The sequence below is a fragment of the Podarcis pityusensis genome (assembly GCF_964106645.2).
Source record: "Podarcis pityusensis genome assembly, chromosome: 3".
In the NCBI taxonomy this organism is placed as follows: Eukaryota; Metazoa; Chordata; class Lepidosauria; order Squamata; family Lacertidae; genus Podarcis; species Podarcis pityusensis.
Window position 1 is genome coordinate 2,367,459 of NC_138026.1, and position 23,004 is coordinate 2,390,462.

Below are 23,004 nucleotides of genomic sequence, written 5' to 3' on the forward strand. Positions count from 1 at the left end.
CCCGTCAGAATACTACTTGCTTTCATTCTGCAACGCACTACAAATCTTGGGATCAGATTCAGGATTTCATCGGCTAGTGGGGAAGTAACACTTCTATGGGTCCAGTTTGTTACAGTGGTACCTCACAAGACGAAATTAATCCGTTCCGCGAGTCTCTTCGTCTTGCGAAGCACGGCTATTAGCGGCTTAGCGGCTATTAGCGGCTTAGCGGCTATTAATGGCTTAGCGGCTTTAAGAAAAAGGAAACAAACTCGCAAGACGTTTCGTCTTGCGAAGCAAGCCCATAGGGAAATTCGTCTTGCGGAACGACTCAAAAAATGCAAAACCCTTTTGTCTAGCGAGTTTTTCGTCTTGCGAGGCATTCGTCTTGCGGGGCACCACTGTATATCAATTATTACATTCTCCAGTCATTTCAGTCCTTGGTATGTGATTTACAATGACAAAGACACAGTTCTGAAATAAGTATTTGTATTTACCTTAACATCTGCCCTCGTTTTATTGGTGACCTCCATAACAAATTCACACCGTTTTCCATTTGGTGAATTCATGAGGTGGTTAAGGATGTAGAGATCAACAGTGGCACCAAGGTTATCTATGTTGGACACAAAAATATACTCTTTTCCCTCACCAATAAAATTATCTAGCAATCCAGAATTATAGAAACTTGCATAGATGTCCCCATGGCCTGGGGGATACCATGCCTCTGCATTCTCTCCTGAATAGGACACATCTTTTGCTACTGGTAGTAAAGACTCTTTATTAATCCGTGGGTACCTGTAAAAGAAAATACCCTTTAAGACACCAACATGGGCTGGAGAGCAGCTGAAGTATGGAAGGGAGATAATGGACAGTTTTACAAAATATTTATGACCTACAAGGGAACTTGGGGTAGCAGAGGATAGAGGGGCCACTGCCAGCTCTGCTGAGAAGCCAGGCATCTCCATCAGCAGCCACTTTGCAGTAGCCACTATATCAGGCTACAGCAGAAGAAGGAATGTAGTGCAATTACACACACACACACACACACACACACACACACACACACAGTGGAACCTCAGTTTTCAAACATAATCCGTTCTAGAAGTCCATTCGACTTCCGAAACATTCAAAAACCGAGGATCAAAGGGCTGTCAGCAAGTTCAATGTGGAAAATTGAGAAATGCGCCTCGGAAGTTGTTCGACTTCCAAGGCGCATTCAAAAACAGAAGCATTCACTTCTGGGTTTTTGGCGTTCAGCTTCTGAAACATTCGGCAAACTGTCTTCAGAGGCAGCCCTATGTATAACACATCACAGTAACCTACCCTGAGGTTACCAGAGCATAGACAACAGTAGTTAGGCTATCCCTGTCCAGACAGGGGCGTAGCTGGGCCACCAGCGGAAGCTGATTGAAGGCACTCCACACCACTGAGAACACTTGAGCCCCAAGTGACAGCAAAGAATCCAGGAGCACCCCCAAGCTATGAACCTGCTCCTTCAGAGGATGTTCTAGGGAACCACCCACTAACAGGGTCTCAGTCTTATCTGGATTGAGCTTCAGTTTGTTGGCTCTCATCCAGTCCATTATCAAGGCAAGACACCAGTCCAGCACTTCCATTGCCTCACCTGCAGATGTAAAGGAGAAGTAGAGCTGAGTGTCATCAGCATATTGCTGACAACATACTCCCAACTTCTGGATAACCCCACCCAGCGATTTCATGTAGATGTTGAACAGCATAGGGGATAGGATTGAGCCCTGCAGAACTCCACATGGCTAAAAAGCACTCCCCAAGTGACACCCTCTGGGAACAACAATCCAAGTAGGACTGGAACCACCAGAAACCACCCACCTCTTACTCAAGACAGTTGCTCCAGAAGGGTACCATAGTCGATGGTATCAAAAGCCACTGAGAGGTTGAGGAGAATTAACAGGGACACATTTCCTCTGTCTCTCTCCCGACAGAGGTCATCATACAGGGCGACCAAAGCGGTTTCTGTGCCAAAACGGGGTCTAAACCCCAATTCTGTCAGCACAGCTGTAGACATACATACATAATTTCATTTGTATGCCGCCTTTCCATAGTTTAAACCATGCTCAATGCAGCTTACAATATGCAGGAAAAAATAATTACAAACATGACAAAAGTAGGAATAAACAGTAAATAAAAAATCACACAACCAAATTAAAAGAATTTCCACATGAACATATAAAATTAATATACAAAATTACTATCCCCCACCAACAAAAACCCCTAAAAAACAAAACGCCAAAATACTCTTTTTGCTCCTCTTCTCATCTAATTCTTTCACCCCAGCTGGTCATTAGAAGAACTTTTAACCAAGAAGTTGTATCTGAGTTAGCGTATTTCCTCCTCTCTTCCAATTCTTTTTTCTTTTCTTTTTGCATTTTTAGATTGCAAGCCTAATGGCTGAGATAGGTTTGTAGTGACCTATAAGCTGTTCTGAAAGCTTTTTCTTTCTTTTTTCTTGCTGAAGAGTGGGTTTTTAAATTCTTTAAATAAATTAACTCCAAACATCAGCTACAACTTAGTTATACTACATGTGGCTATGACTTTCTGCTCACAGAAAAAGTGTGTACTTCTGAATTTGATCCTTTAATCTCAAAGGACAATTTAAAATCAACATATAGGGGCAAGGGCTGCTTAAAAATGCCTCGAACACTGTAGATGGATGGTCAAGCTACATAGTGAAAAGTGATGTGAGTTCCCACAACATTGCAAGAATACAGGGGAAGAGGTAAGGGAAGAGAATGACCTCAAGCAGTTGTTTCAAATTGCCCAAATCGAAGTAAATTGGGAGGGGTTAAGATATAATGGATATACAGAATATGCCTTTCTTGCATCTAGTCATGTAGCTTTTATGACCTAAAACCAAGTGCTGTCAATACCTGCTTTGATTGAAAGTGTAGATTTTCACACGGCTGTGGCTGTACTTTTGCAATATTTTTTTTGTGTCTTCATCAGTGTTGAATGAGTTCATTAGAACCAGAGGAACATCTGTATTGTAGGTTTTATTTAGATGCTGTAAAGAAATAAAAACATTTGGAAAGGACTACTGGATTATTATATTAATTTTGCCATCTTAAAATAACTCTCTGTATCATCCTCAAGGACACTCAAGGACAATGATCAAAGAATACATTCTTAGGTCCAATGGACAGAAGTCAGAAGAAATTAGCAGAATAGATTCCTACTGAACTGCTTAAAACACACACACACACACACACACACACACACACACACACACTGCCGCTGTCACCACCCAAGAGAATAACTATAGGGAAAACTGTGACACATAACAGCCACAGTTTGTTGCCCAGCTTGAGACAGAGAAATAAATACCTTTCGAAGGAAATTGAAATATCCACCTTTTAAATCTTATTTTCAATAAATGTAAAGTCTCCCCAGCTTTCCATGCAAATGGTAGAAATAAAAACAAAGTTTCTGCAGGAGCTTATAAAATGCTTAAGCTAGCATTGAGAATCTTGTAACTCTAAGCAGCTAAATACTTTCACATCAATCCACTGCCACACACAATTTCAATAAAGCTGAAATCTATCTAAAAAGCAGTTGTGTGTCACATAGTTTCATTATTTACATAAGCAGTAAAGTAGATATAATAGTTATAGCACATGGGAAGGTATAGCCATTGCTATTTTTCTAGAAAAACAGATGCTGGAACTCACCATAAATGCCTCCCTTCTGCTCTTATAATGGCAATGGCGCCCAACTGAGAGGTACCGGAACGGATTCCCTTGAGTTCCAACCCTGGGTATATCCTAGTCCCCTCCTCCATAAATACTAGAAATTCATTTACTAAGGGCCACCTAGCATAGACCGTATTATATTTTCAGCATCAATTTAAGAGTCTTCTTCCAGGCATTTGGTAGTATTTGATGGGCTGCTTATTAATTTTTGCTAGGCATCTGTCTAACTAGTAACTGTGTCAATATTTTAGTGTGATTTCAGTATTATATTGTTATGGTTTTCTGAGCACAATCCAAAGGTCTTAGGGCCAGGCTACCTGAAATACTGTATTCCCTCATACAAATCTGTCCAGGTTCTGAGATCTTGGAGGGAGGCCCTTCTGATGGTCCCCCCCCCCCCCGCACAGGCATGCTTGGTGGGCACACAGGAGAGGTCCTTCTCAGTGGCTGCTCCCAGACTCTGGAACTCCCTCCCCGGAGAAGCTAGATTGGCTCCCTCAGGGTTGTCCTTCTGCTGGCAGGTGAAGACTCCTTTGGGGAACTGACTGTTTTTGTTGAACAGGCGGGTGCCATGATGTTTTTATTGTAATTATTGGTATAGTTTTAGTTTTAGTAGATTTTATATGTGTTTATTGTTTCACTTCTATCCATGTTTAACAGTTTTTTAAATGAGCTTTTTCTATGTTTTTAGCAGTTCTTATTTTTATATGCCTTGAGTCCCCATAGGAAAAAAAGGCAAGGTATGTTCAGTTTGGGCCACAACTCAGTGACAGAACCTCTGCTGTGCATGCAGAAGGTGCCAGGTTCAAGTTCCAATATCTCTAGGTAGGACTAGGAGAGTCGCTTATCTGAAACCCCGTCAGTGTAGACCATATTGAATTAGATGGACCAATGGTAAAAGCAGTTTTATATGTTTCTAGTTTTTTATTGCTGCCCCAAAGACTGAGATTGCTTCATTTTTTTTAGGACTTGCATTTTGTATTTTAGTCAACTCTAAGAGCTTTGTTAAAGGGCAAATTATAAATATTTGAAATACAGAGGCACCTCAGGATGCGAACGGGATCTGTTCCGGAGCCCCGTTCGCATCCTGAACAGATCGTAAGACGCGACAGCGCGTCTGCGCGTGTGCCGCTTCCGCGCAATGACGTCATTTTGACCGTCTGCGCATGTGCAAGTGGCGAAACCCGGAAGTGACGCATTCCGTTACTTCCAGGTCGCCACGGAGTGCAACCCGAAAGTGCTCAACCTGAAGCCTATTTATCCCGAGGTATGACTGTAATGAGATCAGGTTTCTGCTTAGGCCAGCACACCAGACCGTATCATGCTGGTTCTTTATAATCTTCAATGACTTTAGACTAAAAAAAGCCCTAGAATCAAAGATTTCTCAGGAATCACCTCCTCTAATGTGAATGAGCCCAACAACTTCAATCTACTTCTGAGGACCTTCTCAGTCAGTTACTATCTATTTTGCTCTGAATTAGATCCACAGTGGGCACTTCACTGACCCTCCCTGCTGCCCTCTTCCAATGTTTCACTGTAACTACTCAGAAACATACTGTGATTGCAATGAAGAATGGAATCTCAATTTCATTGTATTTTAATTAATGTTGCTGTTTTTACATAACTGCTCAATTTTACACCTTTTGGGTAAGTAGTTTTATGCACGAGAAGTTATGATGATTGGGTTTCTTAAAAACAAAGCAAGTAAAAAACACCCGGAAGGTCACATACTACAAAAAGGACATGATAGCAGCCAGACTATTTCCTGCATTTCTGCCACTCTACTATGCCTTCTCAATTAATCTGGTGGTCCCCCCCCCCCAAAAAAAAATTCTTAGCAGTTCTCATTCTACAACATAATACATGAAAGCCCAACTCAAAACCTATTTTGAACTGATTTGTAGAGAAGGATGAGTTTCTGCAAGCTTGCTTATATTTTGAAAGTATAAGCTACACAACTTCATGTAGCTGCTGTGACCACAGGTGGCAAAACCGTGTGCCAGCATCTCAGTCACATACTGAAGCTTTCTAAGCCTTCATGAAACTTGCCTGTCACAAAAAACTTGCAGTTTCATTTACAGTGGCCACCAAGTACAACAGCTGCGCTCTTTGATATTATCTTATTGAAAATATGCTTCATTTCCTTTTTGCTAACATCAAGTGTCCCACCTATTTCTGAACATGCTCCAAGTCTGAAATTAACAGAGAACAGAGTACATATAGAGTCAACAGCAAAACATCTCAAATGCCTTTTGAAAAAATGCATCTACTAAGTGATGAATAATGGCAGGAGAATATCTCTAACTCCAAAAGTTTTTTTAGACTAATGTCATACATGACATAATCAATACAAACCCAAAACCTCATCATGATATGAAATCCTTCATAAAGTTAAAAACAAACTCTTGGTTAAAAATATGAATAATGAGAGTAAAAACAAATTACATGATGTATCTGGTTTAAAGACTGAAAAAAGGTAAAGTATTTTAGGTGTATGATTAACAGCAAATAATATAAATTTGTATAAAGATAATTATTTAAAAACCTGGGAAGATATTAAAATACTTTTTTCAAATTTGGAATAGAATTAATCTTTCACTATTAAGTAGACTGTCGACTATAAAGATGAATGTATGACCAAGAATGGTATTTCTGTTTCAGTCGATTCTGGTGATGGCAAGACAGATTGAAACACATGGCCAAAGGATATTTCTGAATATATTTGGCAAGGGGAAAAACCTATAAAATATAAAATATTGATAGATGCAAAAGAAAGAGGTTTTCCCTGACAGATATGAGACTATACTATGAGGAATCCTGTCTTTGTTGACTGAAGGAATGGATGACATTAGAGAATTCACATATTCTAGACTTAGGTCATGACAATATTTTTGGTTGGCATGCTTATTTATGGTATGAAGAGGTGAAAGTTCATAAAGGATTTACAAATCATAATTAGGAAAAATGTGTATAGAGTATGGGAAAAATATGTATAGAGTATGGGAAAAATATAATAATTTATTAGAGTTAAAATACTACTTTGGCTCTCACTGTTGGAAGCTATAGAGGTAAAGAAGCTATAGAGGTAAAGAAAAAAAATATGATAGAAGGGTGAACAACTTATAAAGGTAAAGGGACCCCTGACCATTAGGTCCAGTCGTGGCCGACTCTGAGGCTGCGGTGTTCATCTCGCTTTATTGGCCAAGGGAGCCGGCGTACAGCTTCCGGGTCATGTGGCCAGCAGGACTAAGCTGTTTCTGGCAAACCAGAGCAGCGCACGAAAACGTCGTTTACCTTCCCGCCAGAGTGGTACCTATTTATCTACTTGCACTTGGACATGCTTTCGAACTGCTAGGTTGGCAGGAGCAGGGACCGAGCAATGGGAGTCCACCCCGTCATGGGGATTCGAACCACTGACCTTCTGATCAGCAAGTCCTAGGCTCTGTAGTTTAACCCACAGCGCCACCTGCATCCCTGGACAACTTATAGAAATTTATTAAAACAAGAGGGTATCAATTAAAATAATTTAAGGAATAATTTAAGGAATTAACAACATGGATACAATATCATCATTTGAATGAAGTATTTAAGAATAACAGGATATGAGGATTTGGGGAACAAATATCCCAACTGGAGAGAGATCTGTTGGAATATAATATAAAAGTGCTGTCTATAATGTGTAAAATATTATTGGAATAGGAGACAAAGGACAAGCAAGTAAAATCTTCAATGATACATTGGGCAATAGATATTGGTCATAATATAGACATGGAAGCATGGGAACAATTGTGGAATACGGATATAAAAATTACAGCATGTTATGGTTTTAGAGAAAATTATATGAAAATGATGTCTCTATGGTATCTAACACCGAGTAAACCGATTTAAATGTACAAATCTAAATCAAATAAGTGTTGGAAATGTAAAGAGAAAGAAGGTTCTTTTTATCATTTGTGGTGGTTTTGTAGTAAGGCTTACTGAGAAATGATATATAATGAAATGAAAAGGGTGTTTAAAATAACGTTCGTAAAAAACCCAGAAGCTTTTCTCTTGGGAATAATAGGGACGGAACTATCTAAATTGTATAGAAACTTATTCATGTAGGTGACTACAGTGGCAAGAATGTTACTTGCCCTAAAATGGAAAGAAGCAGAAGTCCCAGCAAAGGAAGAATAAATACAAAAACTTATGGAATATGCAGAAATGGCGAAACTTACCAGAAAAATAAGAAATCAAGATAAGAAACTTTTTATAAAAGAATGGAAATGGTTTATTGAATATTTACAGATAAATTGTAAACAGATAAGAACATTGACAGGATTATTGTAATAACCTGCAGTTTCAAAAGAGTATATATTTAAAGAAGATGAATAAATGAGCAAATTAAGTTAATTAGGATATGCAGAAGATATTAAAAATAAATTTAAGGAATCACAGAAAGAAGGGAAAGGAAGTCAAGTTTTGAAATGTCAACATGACTGAAAATCAGTGAAATGTATAAACCTGAAAAGTATTTTAAAAAAATTAAGTATATGAAACTTCAAATTTCCACAAAATTCTTCAAAATCATTTTCAGCAGCTGCCCTCTTCATCACTCTCCTTCAGAGGGGATGATTAAACTTAAGCACTAGTGTCAGGGGTTCAGGAGCAGAGGCAAGGGCAAGGGAGGAAACAGAGAGCGAGGGAGAGGAGGCAGAAGAAAAGATGAGTGATGACGACGACCCGAGATCTCCGAGTCTTTCCAGTGAATCAGAAGATTCACAGAAAGGAGCACCAGTGGCCAGGGCAAGGGGGGAGCCTAGGGGGACACCCCAGGAAGATAGAGCCAGAGGGGACTCAGAGGGGAGCAGTTGGAAATCGGGACCAGCGTCACCGCCAGAGAGCAGGGAAGAGGAAGGGCGCCAGGGATCAAGCGCTGGCAGCTCACAACAGGGGGGAGGGCACGAGTCAGGAGTGGCCACACCTCCATTGGGGAGCGAAGAAACGGTCAGACGGAAGGTGGAAGGTTTGGCGCGCGCGCCAAGTTCAAATGCACAGGAAGGTGGCGCAGTAGGCAGCCCGGAAAGGGAGCCAGGTCCTAAAGCCCGGCGCAAGGAGACAGGAGGGTCCGGGGGGTCGGCGTCAGAAGAATCCCGGAAGGAAGAGACCCCGGGGGGCAGAGGGACCCAGAGAAGAACAGTCAGGCGGAAAAGGTGGAGCAGGGCTAGGATATTAAGTTGGTGTACAAGGGGCGGAGACTCAGACGGAGCTTCGCCGATCTAACCATGAGACGTAGAGTTGCACGCAGCAGATTGAGAATGGAAACTGTAACTCAATAAAGACTTTTATTTAATGATCGCTGGCTAGCGTGATCCTCTGTGAGCTAGGATCTGGAAGCAGCTCTGACAACTAGTATAAATCCTTGTTGCTTTCCATGATCAACAATGAACGAGAAAGTTAACAAAATACAATGTCCATTGCTTTGGAAAAGGCGTATCATCAAAACAAAGAAAAAACTAGCCTTTCACTTTCAAAGCAGGCTTATCAATTTTGGTTGGACATTTGGAGGGAAATTTTCAAGACAGAGTACTAATATTTCATAAACCATTTGTCCCAGGGAAGTAACCCTATATAACTGAAAAATTATAGTGCCTGCACAACTCACATTTTCTATAAAACAGAGGTAGCTCCAGCTCCCATCAGCCCCAGACTGCATGGTCAACTGTCTGGGATGATGGGAGTTGGAGATAATTCAGCAGCAACCTAAAGGCCCCTACTATAAAGATTTATTAACGAAGAGAAAACAAAAACAAGTTACCTCAATCTGCTGAACTGTGAGATCCAAGAAGGTATTCTCATTTCGCACACCAATAAGACTTTTGGGGCCTTTACACCCCATACTGGTGCCCAAACCACCATTCAGTTTCACTACAACCAGCTTGTTTAAGACTGAAGCAACACTATCAGGCAAGCCCCTCGCTTTTATCTTCTCATACGGTTGTATCTGAAATGAAAACAATGGATTTTAAGAATTATTCATGTTATTTACATGGTTGAAGTGTCTTGTATGTTTAAAAAATAATACAACAGAGTTTAAGTTAGTGTTCAGATCTGAAATTCTTTAGAAGTATTAAATCAGCAGGAGGCTCTAAACTAAAGATACGTCTAAATGCATTTTAGCTTTGCTAGCAGTATGCCATCCTAGTTAAAGTTAACAATTCATTGCATTTTAAGCTGGGAGTAATAGATTTTGAACTTCCACTCCACAAAGATAAGTTGTTTTTCAAGTGTGTCATTTTCAATTTCTACTAGTTTATTGGCTACTATGTGTGTTAATTATTCAGATACACTAACAGACGTTTAAGAGTGTCGCCTGTCTGTATCATAAGCATGTTAATTTTTTAGGGTTTCATAATTTTACTCACTGTAGCTACTTCACATTTGCCAATTCTGTTATTGAAAACTTTATAGTAAAACTTTAAAGACAAGCTTTAAAGAGTTTGTTAACAATAATGTTAGATACTAGATGAAATTTTCACCCTACCCCTTAGCAATTCAATCACAAAGTACCTTTCCTGGCCCCAGGCTTCAATAAAAGCAATCAATAACCATTTATTGTTAAGTATAGCTTGATTTTTCACTGCAAACTTTCATGTTTTTCCATTTGTGTGACCTTCCCTTTTCTAATCTTTTAACACCTATGTTTCTTTTTTTTAATTTTGGGTTTGTAGTAGCATTGCTGGCTTTAACTGTTCTTTTAATTTTTATTAAAATCATTTTACTGAATTATGGTGAAGGGGAGGCTATGAATCCAAAGAGATAAATGAGGTCACTGTGAGGCATTCAGAGCAAGACAAGAACCAAAACAGCTGTTTCAAATACTCTGCAGGTTTCAACTGACACACCATTTTGGCTTGTAATGCACATGATTGTGACTATCTCAAAATGAATTATAACTGGTAAAGCTCAGTGAAGCAGATCACAGCTTTTAAAATTACATGCCTGATAAAGTAGTTTCAGGCTGAAAATAAGCCATAGTTGCATATGACTTCATGGTCCATACTATTCGAATGAGGTTAGGATCCATCTATCTTTCCCACTGCCAGAATAAAGATTCAAAACAAAGTTGTTGTTTTTTAAAAAGTTAACATTGAGATTAGAGATTTGCAGACATTATTCAATTGCACATGTTTGTTTTTATTTAAAGTCACATCTAAGACACAAAATTTCATTATAACAGTACCTTTGACGTACAACATAAATGTAAAGGAACGGCTAAGGGAGCTGGGCATGTTTAGCCTGGAGAAGAGGAGGTTAAGGGGTGATATGATAGCCATGTTCAAATATATAAAAGGATGTCACATAGAGGAGGGAGAAAGGTTGTTTTCTGCTGCTCCAGAGGTTAAGGGGTGATATGATAGCCATGTTCAAATATATAAAAGGATGTCACATAGAGGAGGGAGAAAGGTTGTTTTCTGCTGATCCAAACTACAAGAAAGAAGATTCCACCTAAACATTAGGAAGAACTTCCTGACAGTAAGAGCTGTTCGACAGTGGAATTTGCTGCCAAGGAGTGTGGTGGAGTCTCCTTCTTTGGAGGTCTTTAAGCAGAGGCTTGACAACCATATATCAGGAGTGCTCTGATGGTGTTTCCTGCTTGGCAGGGGGTTGGACTCGATGGCCCTTGTGGTCTCTTCCAACTCTATGATTCTATGATTCTATGAAAGGTAAAGAGACCCCTGACCATTAGGTCCAGTCGTGGATGACTCTGGGGGAGCCGGCGTACAGCTTCCGGGTCAAGTGGCCATCATGACTAAGCCATTTCTGGTGAACCAGAGCAGCACACAGAAACGCTGTTTGCCTTCCCGCCGGAGCGGTACCTATTTATCTACTTGCACTTGGATGTGCTTTCAAACTGCTAGGTTGGCAGGAGCAGGGACCGAGCAACGGGAGCTCACCCTTTTGCGGAGATTAAATCATGGTTTATCCTGATGAGAATAAGCAGCAGGTGGTCTCAGCTCCCACACTTCACCCTCCCCTCTTCGGCATCGCTCTGGGTCCCGTTCTGGGGGCTGGGGAAGCTCGGGCTTCCCCCGGCCCCAGCCCCGCGCCTGGGGGGGGGGAATAATTCCCCCCCCCTTTATTTCTCCCCCCAAAAATCTAGGTGCGTCCTATGGGCCGGTGCATCCTATAGGGTGAAAAATACGGTACTTGAGTGAGGCGGGCAGCGGTGGCAGGACGAGCGGCCCGAAAGGAGCCCTTTCTCGCTGCTGGTCCCACCGCCGCAGCCCGCCTCTCGCAAGGGCAGGCACAGGAGCCGCAGTTGGGAGAGGTGCTGTCAGCGGAGGAGGAGGAGGAGGAAAGCTTTGGAAACTATCTCCACCACCCAGGGGTCAGTTGCCAATATTGGCTACGATCTCTTAAGTGATGGAGACCACCTCACATCTTGAGGATAGTGAGCTGCTGGTGTGTCATGCGATTTATTGACTTCAATGTAGCATGTAGAGGAAGAACACTGGTTGGTGGAAACTTGGTTGCTGGAAGGTTTTACAGCCCATTCAGCAAGCAAAGGGTGTGGAGTCACAAAACAAACAAAATCCACAGCAGTGGGGTTATTCACATAATGTTGCAACTTACAGAATCTTCTGGAGGCCTCTGGATCTTTCCCCAGTCCACAGAAGGTCCCTTTTCTTGCAAGAATCTGTGAAAGAGCTTTTTAAACCCTTCTAGATCTTTCTTGGTGTGCTGAAAGAAGACATGAGAGGGCAAATTTTTAAAAAGTAGTATTAGCCAAGAGCACAAGTGTCTATTAACTCCAATGCAAGCCCCAGTGAAACCAAGTTTCTTTACAATTCCCATTAAATTAAACAGACCCTATAATGGAAAAGAGACTGGTGGGTTCTCTTCCATCAAACTTTCAAGAAACTTTGAGACTCAGAGGTATAACCAGATTCCAATAGCTGTTGATAAACCCAACATTAATACACTTGTCTATTTCTTCTTTAAAGCTATCTCACCTAGTACCCACCACATCTTTTAGGGAATTCCATGTCAATTATTAGTTTTGTCAAGAAACAAATGCTCCATTCTCACTTCTAATCTTTCATAAATGTCACACCACTCCTTTTTTATGGGAGTGCCTTAATTGTGGGACCCTTCCCCCAATGATGGTTATAGCAGTCCCAACTCACGTTTTCCTTTTAGGATGGTGGCCAAGGGGTTTTTGTTCCATTTCACATTTTGTTAATGTTTTTTAATTTTACTTAATTATGAGAGTGGTCAACAATCTTTATACACCCATGAACAGGCATGCATTTTTGAGCAAGTGCCATGGGCATCGCCACATCTGGTTACTTCTCTCCCCTCCCCAAGAGAGACAGAAAGAGCACAAATACTTTGTTTTCCCAATATAACTGGGTAAAAGATGGATCCAGCAGAATAATTCTGAGCCCTGAAAAGCACATGTAAGTTAAAAGAGGAAATGAGTGTCACTCTTCCAACTTTCCTCTTTAGCTCTGGGTAGTTTTCAAGGGAGAAAAAGTCACTTTCACCACCTCATGGCAGGAGGGAGGCAGCTCACAAGACATCAAACCACTTTGTGTTTTTTTCTTAAGAGTCAAGCAGTTTATAATTTTTAAATAAAAGCAAGGGCAAATTTGTTCACTGTATTATGGTTTGAATGCACTTCTAGATTATGTTACAAAGGTGTTGCAAAGATTTCTTAGAAATTAAAAAAAAAAAGAGTTTCTTTACTAAGTTCAAAGATGTAAAATACTCTTAGGAGTATTTTCTCTAAACTATGAAGTCCCAGCCACCTTAGCCTTTCCTGGCAAGAAAAGCTCTCTAATTCCATATTTATTTTAGATGGCCTTTACTAGCTGTACATCATCCTTTTTTAAAATACAACCAACCACCTGAACTACACATAATATACTAAATTAACTGCATCTCTGATTTGTATAATATTATAATACTTGCTGTTTTAATTTCCAGTCCCTTATCTAATTTGAAATCTGGAATTTGCTTTGTTTTCACTTCAGTGAGCTTCACAGGGTAGTTACAGCTAATTAGATCCTGTGCATGTGAAGCTGGGAAACTTGTCCCCAAATGCATCAGTCTGCACTTACACTGGTTCTCATCTGCTACTTGTTGCCCATCCACCCAGTTATGCAAGTTATACATGTAGAGCTTGTAGTCATCTTGGGATTTTCCACTGTGTAACATCCAACAATGTCCTACTGATGTCTCATAATATCCAAGCACAGATGTCTGCAATGTCAGAGTGAGGGAAATGTCCCAAGTGGCTGGGCAGAAAAAGCACACTCTGTCATCACACAGTTTGGGCAAATGTATCAGCTGATCCAGTCTTAAGACACCATTAGTTTCAACAAAATGAAAAGCAATATACTAGAGACTGTATTCTAAATAAAACTGTACTTTACTACAGTCCTGTGAACCTACATACCAAAGAACAAGAGAGTTTCTCAACAGGCCTAAGTTTAACATGATTAGCAGGTCCAAAGATGTCGGTCTATAACTTATTCCATTTATTTATTAAATTTGTTAGTCATTTTATCTTGCCTAAGGCAACCCAAAGCAACTTAAACCAATTTAACATGAAAATGTTCATCTGCCCAAATTTCAAATATTCTTCTAATTTTTTAGAAGTCATACCAAAAGCACTTCCCTCATGCACATTTAAATAATTGAAGTCCCTACCTCTAGTTCATTCTGTGGTGCAGTACCAAGTATCTTGTCCAGTTCCACTTTCATGGAATATTCCAGTTCTTGTCTAATCGCTTCCTGGAATTGGGATGTACCAGCCTGAGACATCGCTTTGCTAAAATCTGTATAAAAAACAGAGAGAGGTAGAGAGATGGGAACAAAACGCTCATGTGGTAAAGTGTAGGTAACTAAGAATGCATTAGAAAGCAGTTTTGTATTGTTTCAGATTTCTTTTCTACAGAATTAAAAGTCACACCATGCTTCCATTTTATTAATCAATGGACCAAAGGAAGAGGATGCACTTCCATTTGTGTATGTACTGAAATAACAGACAATGTGGCCATCAATAAAAATCTAAGAACTAATAGCAATCTTGCAAGCAAGGGCATCAGGCTGTTGAATAGCCAAGCATTGCAGATTTGCCAAGCAATACAAAATATGTCATATAAAAATAGAAACCTGCTCATGAACTGTCATGCTCCATGACAGTTAGCCTCCCGTAATTTGTCTGTTATTATCTCCCTCCCTTAAAAACATCCCCTTATCCAGGTATTCAGCCATTACTAAGCAACACAAAAAGTGAATTGCTCTATCCCTCTCATCTGTATTTACTTTGTTTCTTAAAGCCACTTATTTCACACATGCAGAGAACAAAATCAGCATCTAGTATGAAGCCTGAGAGTGCTGATTCGCCTTATATTGCTTTGGTAATTTTTTAAACAAACTCCTCTTTTTAATGCATAAATGCCTTGAACATATTGGTAGTCTCAGGAAAAAACACAAGATTAGTTTGGGAATGCAGCTCTAGGGGAAAAAATTGAAGTGAAAAATATAAGTGAGATTCTGAAACACACATCTTCTTTTGTAATAGAAATTGTGAACAAAGTTCAAAATCATCCATAGATGAAAATGTCTGTTTCAACATGCAAACTTTGCTTTTCATTTTACAACACTCCTGATTCAACAGAAAGGCATTTCTAGGTGTTGCAATAATTGCCCAGAGCACTTTTGTTTTATGTGGAAATAGCTCTACCGTGCTTAATGGCTTTCATTAGATCAGAAGGCATGTGGCACTTTCTAATTCCTCTGTTAAGCATGGAATAGCCACTTTTGTTTTCCAGGGAGGAAAGTGTTGCAATTACAGTGGTACCTCAGGTTACATATGCTTCAGGTTACAGGCTCCGCTAACCCAGAAATAGTGCTTCAGGTTAAGAACTTTGCTTCAGGATAAGAACAGAAATCGTGCTCCGGCGGCGTAGTGGCAGCAGGAGGCCCCATTAGCTAAAGTGGTGCTTCAGGTTAAGAACAGTTTCAGGTTAAGAACGGACCTCCGGAACGAATTAAGTACTTAACCTGAGGTACCACTGTAATGTACTATAGCAGAAGACAAGGAGAGAGACTGACATTCCAAAACTTTTTGGTACAGTGCAATTATGTGCACATAGTACACATAATTTGGTACAATAATTTGGTACAATGCAATTATGTGCACATAGGAGTGTAAATAATCATATTTGAAAAATTATCATGAAAAATTAAATGAACATAGAAAGTGTTCATTTAAAGGCTGCAAGCAAGAGAACTAGGCATTAGTTCCCGGGGCGGAAATTCAACAAGCATGGCATCATCATCGCAAAAGCCCACCCACCAGATCAACCTTAACAACAGACCTTGACCAGGGCTTTAAAGGCCAATCGTAGCATCTGGTCACATTCTTGGGCCTACATACACACAATCCTTCATATCATCAGATTATATACCATTCTGAGGTTTACATGTCAGAATCAGTACCAAATTGAACTTGGAAATAAATGGGAAAACAATGCAGCTAATGCAAAATTGGTGTGATCTGATCAAACCACCAGGCCCCCACAAGTATTTGGGGTGGGGGGTTAATTCTGCACCAGTTCCCAAACTGTTGTCAAAGGCAGACCTTCTATATAGAGGTCACCTGTGCTTCCATAGGGGACAATAGACCAAGGAGTACCCCAAACTTCATACCGGGGGGCAGTGTTGGAGGAAGCCTGGTCCAAAACTGACTGCAAACCTTCATCAGATCAGAGGTCTTCCACTAACTTCAAGTTGTTTGCCCTTATCCCACAACTGCCTCCAAATACCTGGTTAAGGTATCTACTGCCTCCCTGGGATAAGCAGATAAAACAAAAGATATTGTGTTTTCTGTATACAAAATGTGATTTCATAGAATCAGAGTTGGAAGAGACCCTGAGGATCATCTAGTCCAACCCTGTACAATGCAGGAATATGCAGCTGTCCTCTGCTCTAGCCCCCAAATGACCTCTCCTAACAGTTTCACTGGAATGTAAAAAAGTGTAGATGACAGGCTGGAAATCTGACTTTCTTTTTATTCCTCCGTCTAGTGCCGAATTCAGCCTAGTTAGATCCAATAATTAATCTTCTTTATGTTTCCGTCAGCTTAAATGTAGTTTTCGCAAGATCTCTGCTGCAGGGGGGAGTTTGAGGCTTCGCTCCCGCAGAGTTGCAATACTGCCTTGTCCGCAGGCTCAATCACCGGTCCCCCCCCCATTCCTCTCAGAACAGGGGTTTGAGGGTCGCAGAAGAGCCCTTTTGCAGACTGCTGGACCCCTCAACACGTTGAAAACCCTCTCAAGACTTTTAAGGGGGTGCACCTCGCCTTGGTGCTTCCCCCTGTATCTCCACAGGGCTCGAGTCCGTCAGACGATCAGACTAGCACTCCTTTTTGCCATTTGCAGAAACCGGAAGTCAAAGTCCCATTTTGTCAAAGCATGGATACCATGGCTGATGGTATCAAAAGCTGCTGAGAGTCCAGAAGCAGTAACAGGATTGCACTCCACCATCCATCTCTTGGTGAAAATCATTCACCAGGATTTTCCAAAGCAGTTTTTGTGTTGTGAGTGGGCACTATTGTTTTGGAAGATGTTTAGTAGGGCCAGTTCTGGAGTGCCTTCTAATATTTGCTTAGTTATTTTGCATATTTCTTGTATGATTGATGTCCAGAAGATTTGGATTTTAGGACATTCCCACCACATGTGGAGGTATGTGCCTGGGGAGGTGCATCCTCTCCAGCATTTTGGTGAGGTTCCTGAGCTTACAGTGGTACCTCAGGTTAAGTACTTAATTCGTTCTGGAGGTCCATACTTAACCTGAAACTATTCTTAACCTGAAGCACCACTTTAGCTAATGGGGCCTCCTGCTGCCGCCGCTACGCCGCCGGAACACGATTTCTGTTCTCATCCTGAAGCAAAGTTCTTAACCTGAAGCACCATTTCTGGGTTAGCGGAGTCTGTAACCTGAAGCGTATGTAACCTGAAGCGTATGTAACCTGAGGTACCACTGTATTAGCATTAGTTTCTGTGGTGTTAGGTACCACCTGTGAGTTTCAGATTGAGTTCTTTTCTTTTCGCCGATATGGATTTGAAAGGTTTAGACCACATTCTGGTCCATTAGGTGGAGTTAATCTCATAGCCTATGTCGTTCCCCCATTGTTTTTTTATTACATATAGGGGGTTTGTGGGATTTTGGAGTAGTATTTTGTATACTGCAGATACCGTCCCTTTGTTGTTAGGTTTTCGAAGGTTGTCAAGGGCCCAGTTGCAGCTGATTTTACTACTCGAAACCTGGCAAATCAAAGGCTTATACCACCTAACAGACTTCTACAAAAATAACAAACCCATATTAACACAAGAAATAAAAGACAAACTAGGGGACACCCAAATGCCCTGGCTAACACATCACCAATTACATGCCTTCTTAAACAATTCAGAGACAGTTGTTGACTAACAATGTGATGAGTGTGATCGTTAGGCAAGTGCCATTTAAATGTTAAGTGCAAGAAGAAAGGTGGTCTCTCTCTTTTTCTAGCAATACTCTTATTAACACATGTCCCAAATTTATATTAGGGTCACATTCAGTAAGAAGGGTTTGGTTAAACAGTTGGAAATCATGCTTATGTGAGCTAAGGCCCAATAATCTGTCCAAATAAATTGCTCATGTAAAAATTAAGTGTTATCATCTGGCTGTGAATATTGAATTTAGAGGAAGACTAGGCAAGATCCAGCCCAAGTCTCTCTCATTTCAGTGGGAGGGTTAAACATGCACTTAGCTCTACTTCACTGAAATCAAAAGGATATTCCATTCCTATTGATTTTTATTTCAAGACAATTTCCACTGAATTCAATGGGACCTCTTTGGGACTAGGATATGCACTGGATATTCGCTCCGTGTTTTATGGAGACTGATCTTTTAAAGCACCATACCAAATGTTTTATATGTTGCAATGAAAACCATACCTGCACACTTCTTAGGATTTAGGACAACAGTTCTGGCATCATGTAGTTTTTGCTATGCAATTTAGTTCAGTCATTCTTTCTCCCTTGGAATTGATGGTATTTTATCATATGAATAAGGGTAAAATCCTAAATTCTTTTCCACCCATCTACCAATTATCTGCCTGAATAAATATTAAATCCAAGTGTGCAGCTGAGTTTTAATAGCTAACGGTCCATCAAATTACTTGGCCTAAATGCTTAAAATAATCCCTAAGTATGAAACTTGAAATAAAACAGTAGTCCTAGAAACAAAACAAAAAACAAGAAAAACAAGCCAAACCTGGCTTGCCTGAATAGAAACTCACAGCACAGACAGGAGTCTTGGTTACAGTTTCTTTTTAAAAACTAGTTTACAGAAATGTTAACAGGTATTACCATAGAGCAAAGTAGCCCCAAGGAGGGATTTTTAATACATGTCATACAAGATATATTTATGCAGCCAGTAACACACAGGTTTTAAGAATACTTTACTGGCCAAAGAATTAAGCCACACAGCACAAGTGTCATGTGTAGGCCATTGCCTGTTACCTCATCTGTAAACAATATGCTGTAGTAATTTAATGTTAAATAGCAATTATCTTTTTAAAATATCAAATATAATGGGAGAACAGTGTGCACTGTTCCCTACAGATCAAGCTAACACTTAGTCTATTTAGTCTACATTTTAGCCTTCTTAAAATTAGCTCACAGCATTTTATGTATTCTACTACACCCATTCTGCATTTAAGGGAATAAAATCTGACGTACCATGAAGCAATTTCACCCAAGCATACAGTTACAAACCATTTCAGCAAAAGAAAATAGGAAGCTGTTACGCATAAACTCCTCAGCTTCTACTCATAGTGATAGAAATCTCCAGCAGGCTGGGAAATACCATGTCAGGTTGTAAGCATAGAAGGGGACATTTTGAAGTGTTTAAATGTATGCTAAAAATACAACTGTTTCGATTCCAATAAGGCAATTAAATTTACCTTTAACCTAATAAAACTGACACTTTGAGAAACATAAGCAACCTCCCCTTTTTATACACAAAATGGCCTCCTCCAGTATTGAGCTTTAAAAGTGCAATAGCACACATAAGGAGAACATTTCATCGTCCCTTGTTGCACAGAGTTGACTGGCTGTAGGTAGATGACTTTCAGGTTCAATCAACCTTGCTCTTAGCTCTCTTATTAGTCTGCCTACAAGCAAGACATAATCATACTGCACTCATATACTATATATTCTACAGTATCCCCCCAAAAAAAATCAATACTTGACTTTTTATATATTCTCTCAGATCAAAGTACTCTGCACAATTTACACATAAGGACTGAAAATCTGATCTGTTTTCTCCAAGTAGGTAATTATAAAGTTTTTCTGGCATACAAAAGGGCACAAACTTTTAATTTAAAATAATTCACACTGTTGCAAGAATCCTTTTTTTCAAAGAAAATAAATGTATCAGTCATCAGGCTTCCTGAAATGTCTTCTTACGGACTTTTCCAAATTTCGCAATATGTCTCCGAGAATTAAACCACTTACACAGAACCCGTGGAATGAGACAGCCATACCTTACCAGAAAAATCTCACGCTATAATTCACCAGAAACTATTACACCAAACCACAAGACATGTAGATAAAGGTTTAAAGACCACTGACTGTTGTGGACAGAAAGGCCAGGCAACAAATCTGGACGGACTCAGTTACAGACCCCACCTGCAATTTGCCAGATTCAGAGGCAGCGGCTACAAGACACTTCAGTCCGGTTTTGCAGTGTTATGTATTGAAAGAAGAGAAAAAGAAAGCCTACATACTCTCTCACCCAAGCTAAAAGAATCAGCTGAGAGAAAGCGGCAGTGCTCCGCTGTCACCCGAGCAACAACGAGAAGATATGCTCAATTAACCCAATGATACTCTCTTTCAAGCCCCCTCCTTTTACCACCCATCACCACTGCATTTCTGCAGCCTCTGCTTGTGAAAAATAGCTGTTTTATTTAAAAACACGCAGAACCCCGGGCATCATGCAGCTTTAAAGAAAAACTAAGTAATTCCTACCTTTTGCAAATGACGACATTTTAGAGCTTTATGGGGGGATACTCTTGTTTTATAAATATAGAAAATATTTAAGACACGCTTCTCCCCACAAAATTACAAGAAACGCTCGGAAAAATAGGAAGGTTGGTTTGGGAGGTGGTTGTTGTTGTTTGTCCTTGCCGCCCTGCTTCGTGTATAGCTCAGTTTAAAAGCATCGAGAATAGGTTAAATATATATATATTAAAAACCAAAATAAACTACCCCACTCCCCCGCAAAAAACCGCTAAAAGAATTTTCACGTAAATTTCCTGTCGTGCCCGATTTCCCCGATCCTTCTCTACATCTGCCCTCGGAAATAAATGAATAGGGCAAGCTGGTTAAGAGGGAAAAACCACAAAGAATTTAAATTTCCTCAATGAAAGAGGCGGGCCTAGAACTGTGTCTCGCCACCCTTTCGCCCGCCCCTTTCCCCGCGCGCCTCCCCAGCCTCTCTGACTCGCGGCTCCCCGGGGGGAATCTCCCCTTCCGGCTTCGGGCCAGGAGCTCCCCGCCAAGCCGGCCTGGCGCCCCTTCCTGTTGGGAAGGGCTGCTGCGAATCTAGGAGGCTCAGCTCCTCTTCTCCGCGTGCCAGCGGGTGGCTGGGGGAGCAAGAGGCATGGGTGCCCGGCAACTCCTCCTGCCTGCCTGCCTGCCTGCCCGCCCCCGAGTTTCAAGGGAAATCTTCGAACAGCAAGCCTGCTTTTTCCCAATGTGGCGCGTTTACTCCTGTCCCCTTAAAGCCCTGCTTCCCTGGATAGGAGTTGCGCTTTTAGAATCCGCGGGTGGGCGCCTGAGTAAAAGACAAAAACACACACGAGAAAATGTCCGTCCAGCTCCCCCCTCTCTCCTATATATCCTAGAGGAGTTAGACGGACATTTTATCATGGGGGGGGAGGGGGTCTTGTCTTTACTCCGGAGGAAGCCCCGCAGAGGTTGGCATTGTTTTACAGTAAGGCCACGTGTCCTGAATTTTAAAAAAGGACCGACTGCAAAGCTCCTGCGAAAGTGCCACGGGCGGACTTTGCTGAGCCGAGGCAAACACGCCGGCTTCCTCCCCGCGGTGCGCAATGCCTTCCTCGCACTGGCTCAGCGCAGGGCGCAGACATGCTGCCCATTTTCTCTGGCTCCCCACGTCCCGGAGGCGACAGTCAGACTCGAACCCTCTGGACTTCGAGAAGCTGCAGGCGACGGCACCCATGTGTGGCGGGGCTGCTGTTGTGCGTCTCGGGGGGGGGGGGACGTGCCCGGCGCCATAATTGCGGAGCACCAACCCCCCCTCCGCCCCCGCTAGAATTCCCTGGAAAAGGAAGAGCTCCGTTCTCGGCGGCGCCCTCCCCGCGGGGCAGGACCTTCAAGGCCGCCTCTGCCAAGGGGGGGGGGCCACGCAGGGCAAGCGCCACACACGCTTCTCGGGGCTCCCCACAGACGGGGAAGGGGAAATGGCGGGGGGAGGAGGGAGGGCCGCGGCGGGAGCAACCTTGGCGCCCGAGGCCGCTTCCCGACCCATCGCCCCAAATCCCCCCCCCCAAAGGCGCCGCCTCGGCATTTGTAGCAGCAGAAGAACCCGCCATGGCGGGCAGCACCACACGCCCACGATGCCCGCCGCCGCCGCCGCCTCCCCCGAAGACGGGAGCTGCGTGACGGGGAGGCGCCATCCGCGGAGGGAGGGGCAATGGCGGCGGAGACCCCCCGACCCCGCTCTGGTCGAAGCCGGTCGATAGTCGTTACCTCCTTTCCGCCCCTTTTCCAAGTTTCACTTATTTCCTGAGGGCGGGCGGGCGGGCGGGCGGGGGGAGGCACTGCTTGTGGTGGGGAAATAGATTTATCTTATCTATACTGTGTGTCTCAACGGCGTGTTTCCTAGGCAGCCCGGGGCTCCAGCAAAGGGGCCGGAGGAGGACGAGGAGCGGCTGAGGCGAAACCACAGCGCGGCCTCCGGGCCCCTCGCGAACGGAAGCGCCCTCTCCGCAGGCCTTGAAGGGCAGCGCCGTCTGCGCGACGCCGCCAATCAGAAAGCAGGCCAAGCCAGGAGGGCGGGCCTTTCGGCGGCCTTAGTTCGCGGCAGAAGCCGGGCGCTTCTCCTTGGCTGCCAGCTCGGCTTGGGCTGACGTGGCTTCGCGTTCAGGAGCAACAAAAGACCCCGCGAGCCTTTTCCCGGTGCGGGCGGGGGGGGGTTGCCCGCCCTTCTCAAATGGTTTTATTCCGAGACAGGC

At 42.2% G+C, this 23,004-nt stretch overlaps 1 protein-coding gene across 2 annotated transcripts in view; it reads right to left on the reverse strand.

The window, feature by feature from the left end:
- The window catches only part of UGP2 (UDP-glucose pyrophosphorylase 2), a 31,945-nt gene extending 9,272 nt beyond the window's left edge, over positions 1-22,673 (reverse strand). Inside the window, exons 1-6 of one of the 2 annotated variants that reach the window (XM_080997426.1) lie at positions 22,520-22,673; positions 14,403-14,530; positions 12,321-12,428; positions 9,502-9,687; positions 2,886-3,019; positions 477-774 (exon numbers count right to left, since the gene is read on the reverse strand). In XM_080997426.1, the coding sequence (XP_080853552.1) occupies positions 477-774; positions 2,886-3,019; positions 9,502-9,687; positions 12,321-12,428; positions 14,403-14,516 (840 nt within the window). In that variant the 5' untranslated portion in view covers positions 14,517-14,530; positions 22,520-22,673. Of the gene's footprint in view, positions 1-476; positions 775-2,885; positions 3,020-9,501; positions 9,688-12,320; positions 12,429-14,402; positions 14,531-20,773; positions 21,215-22,519 lie in introns of those variants that run through there. The other variant, XM_080997425.1, reaches the window with a different exon arrangement.
- Positions 22,674-23,004: the final 331 nt, after the last annotated feature.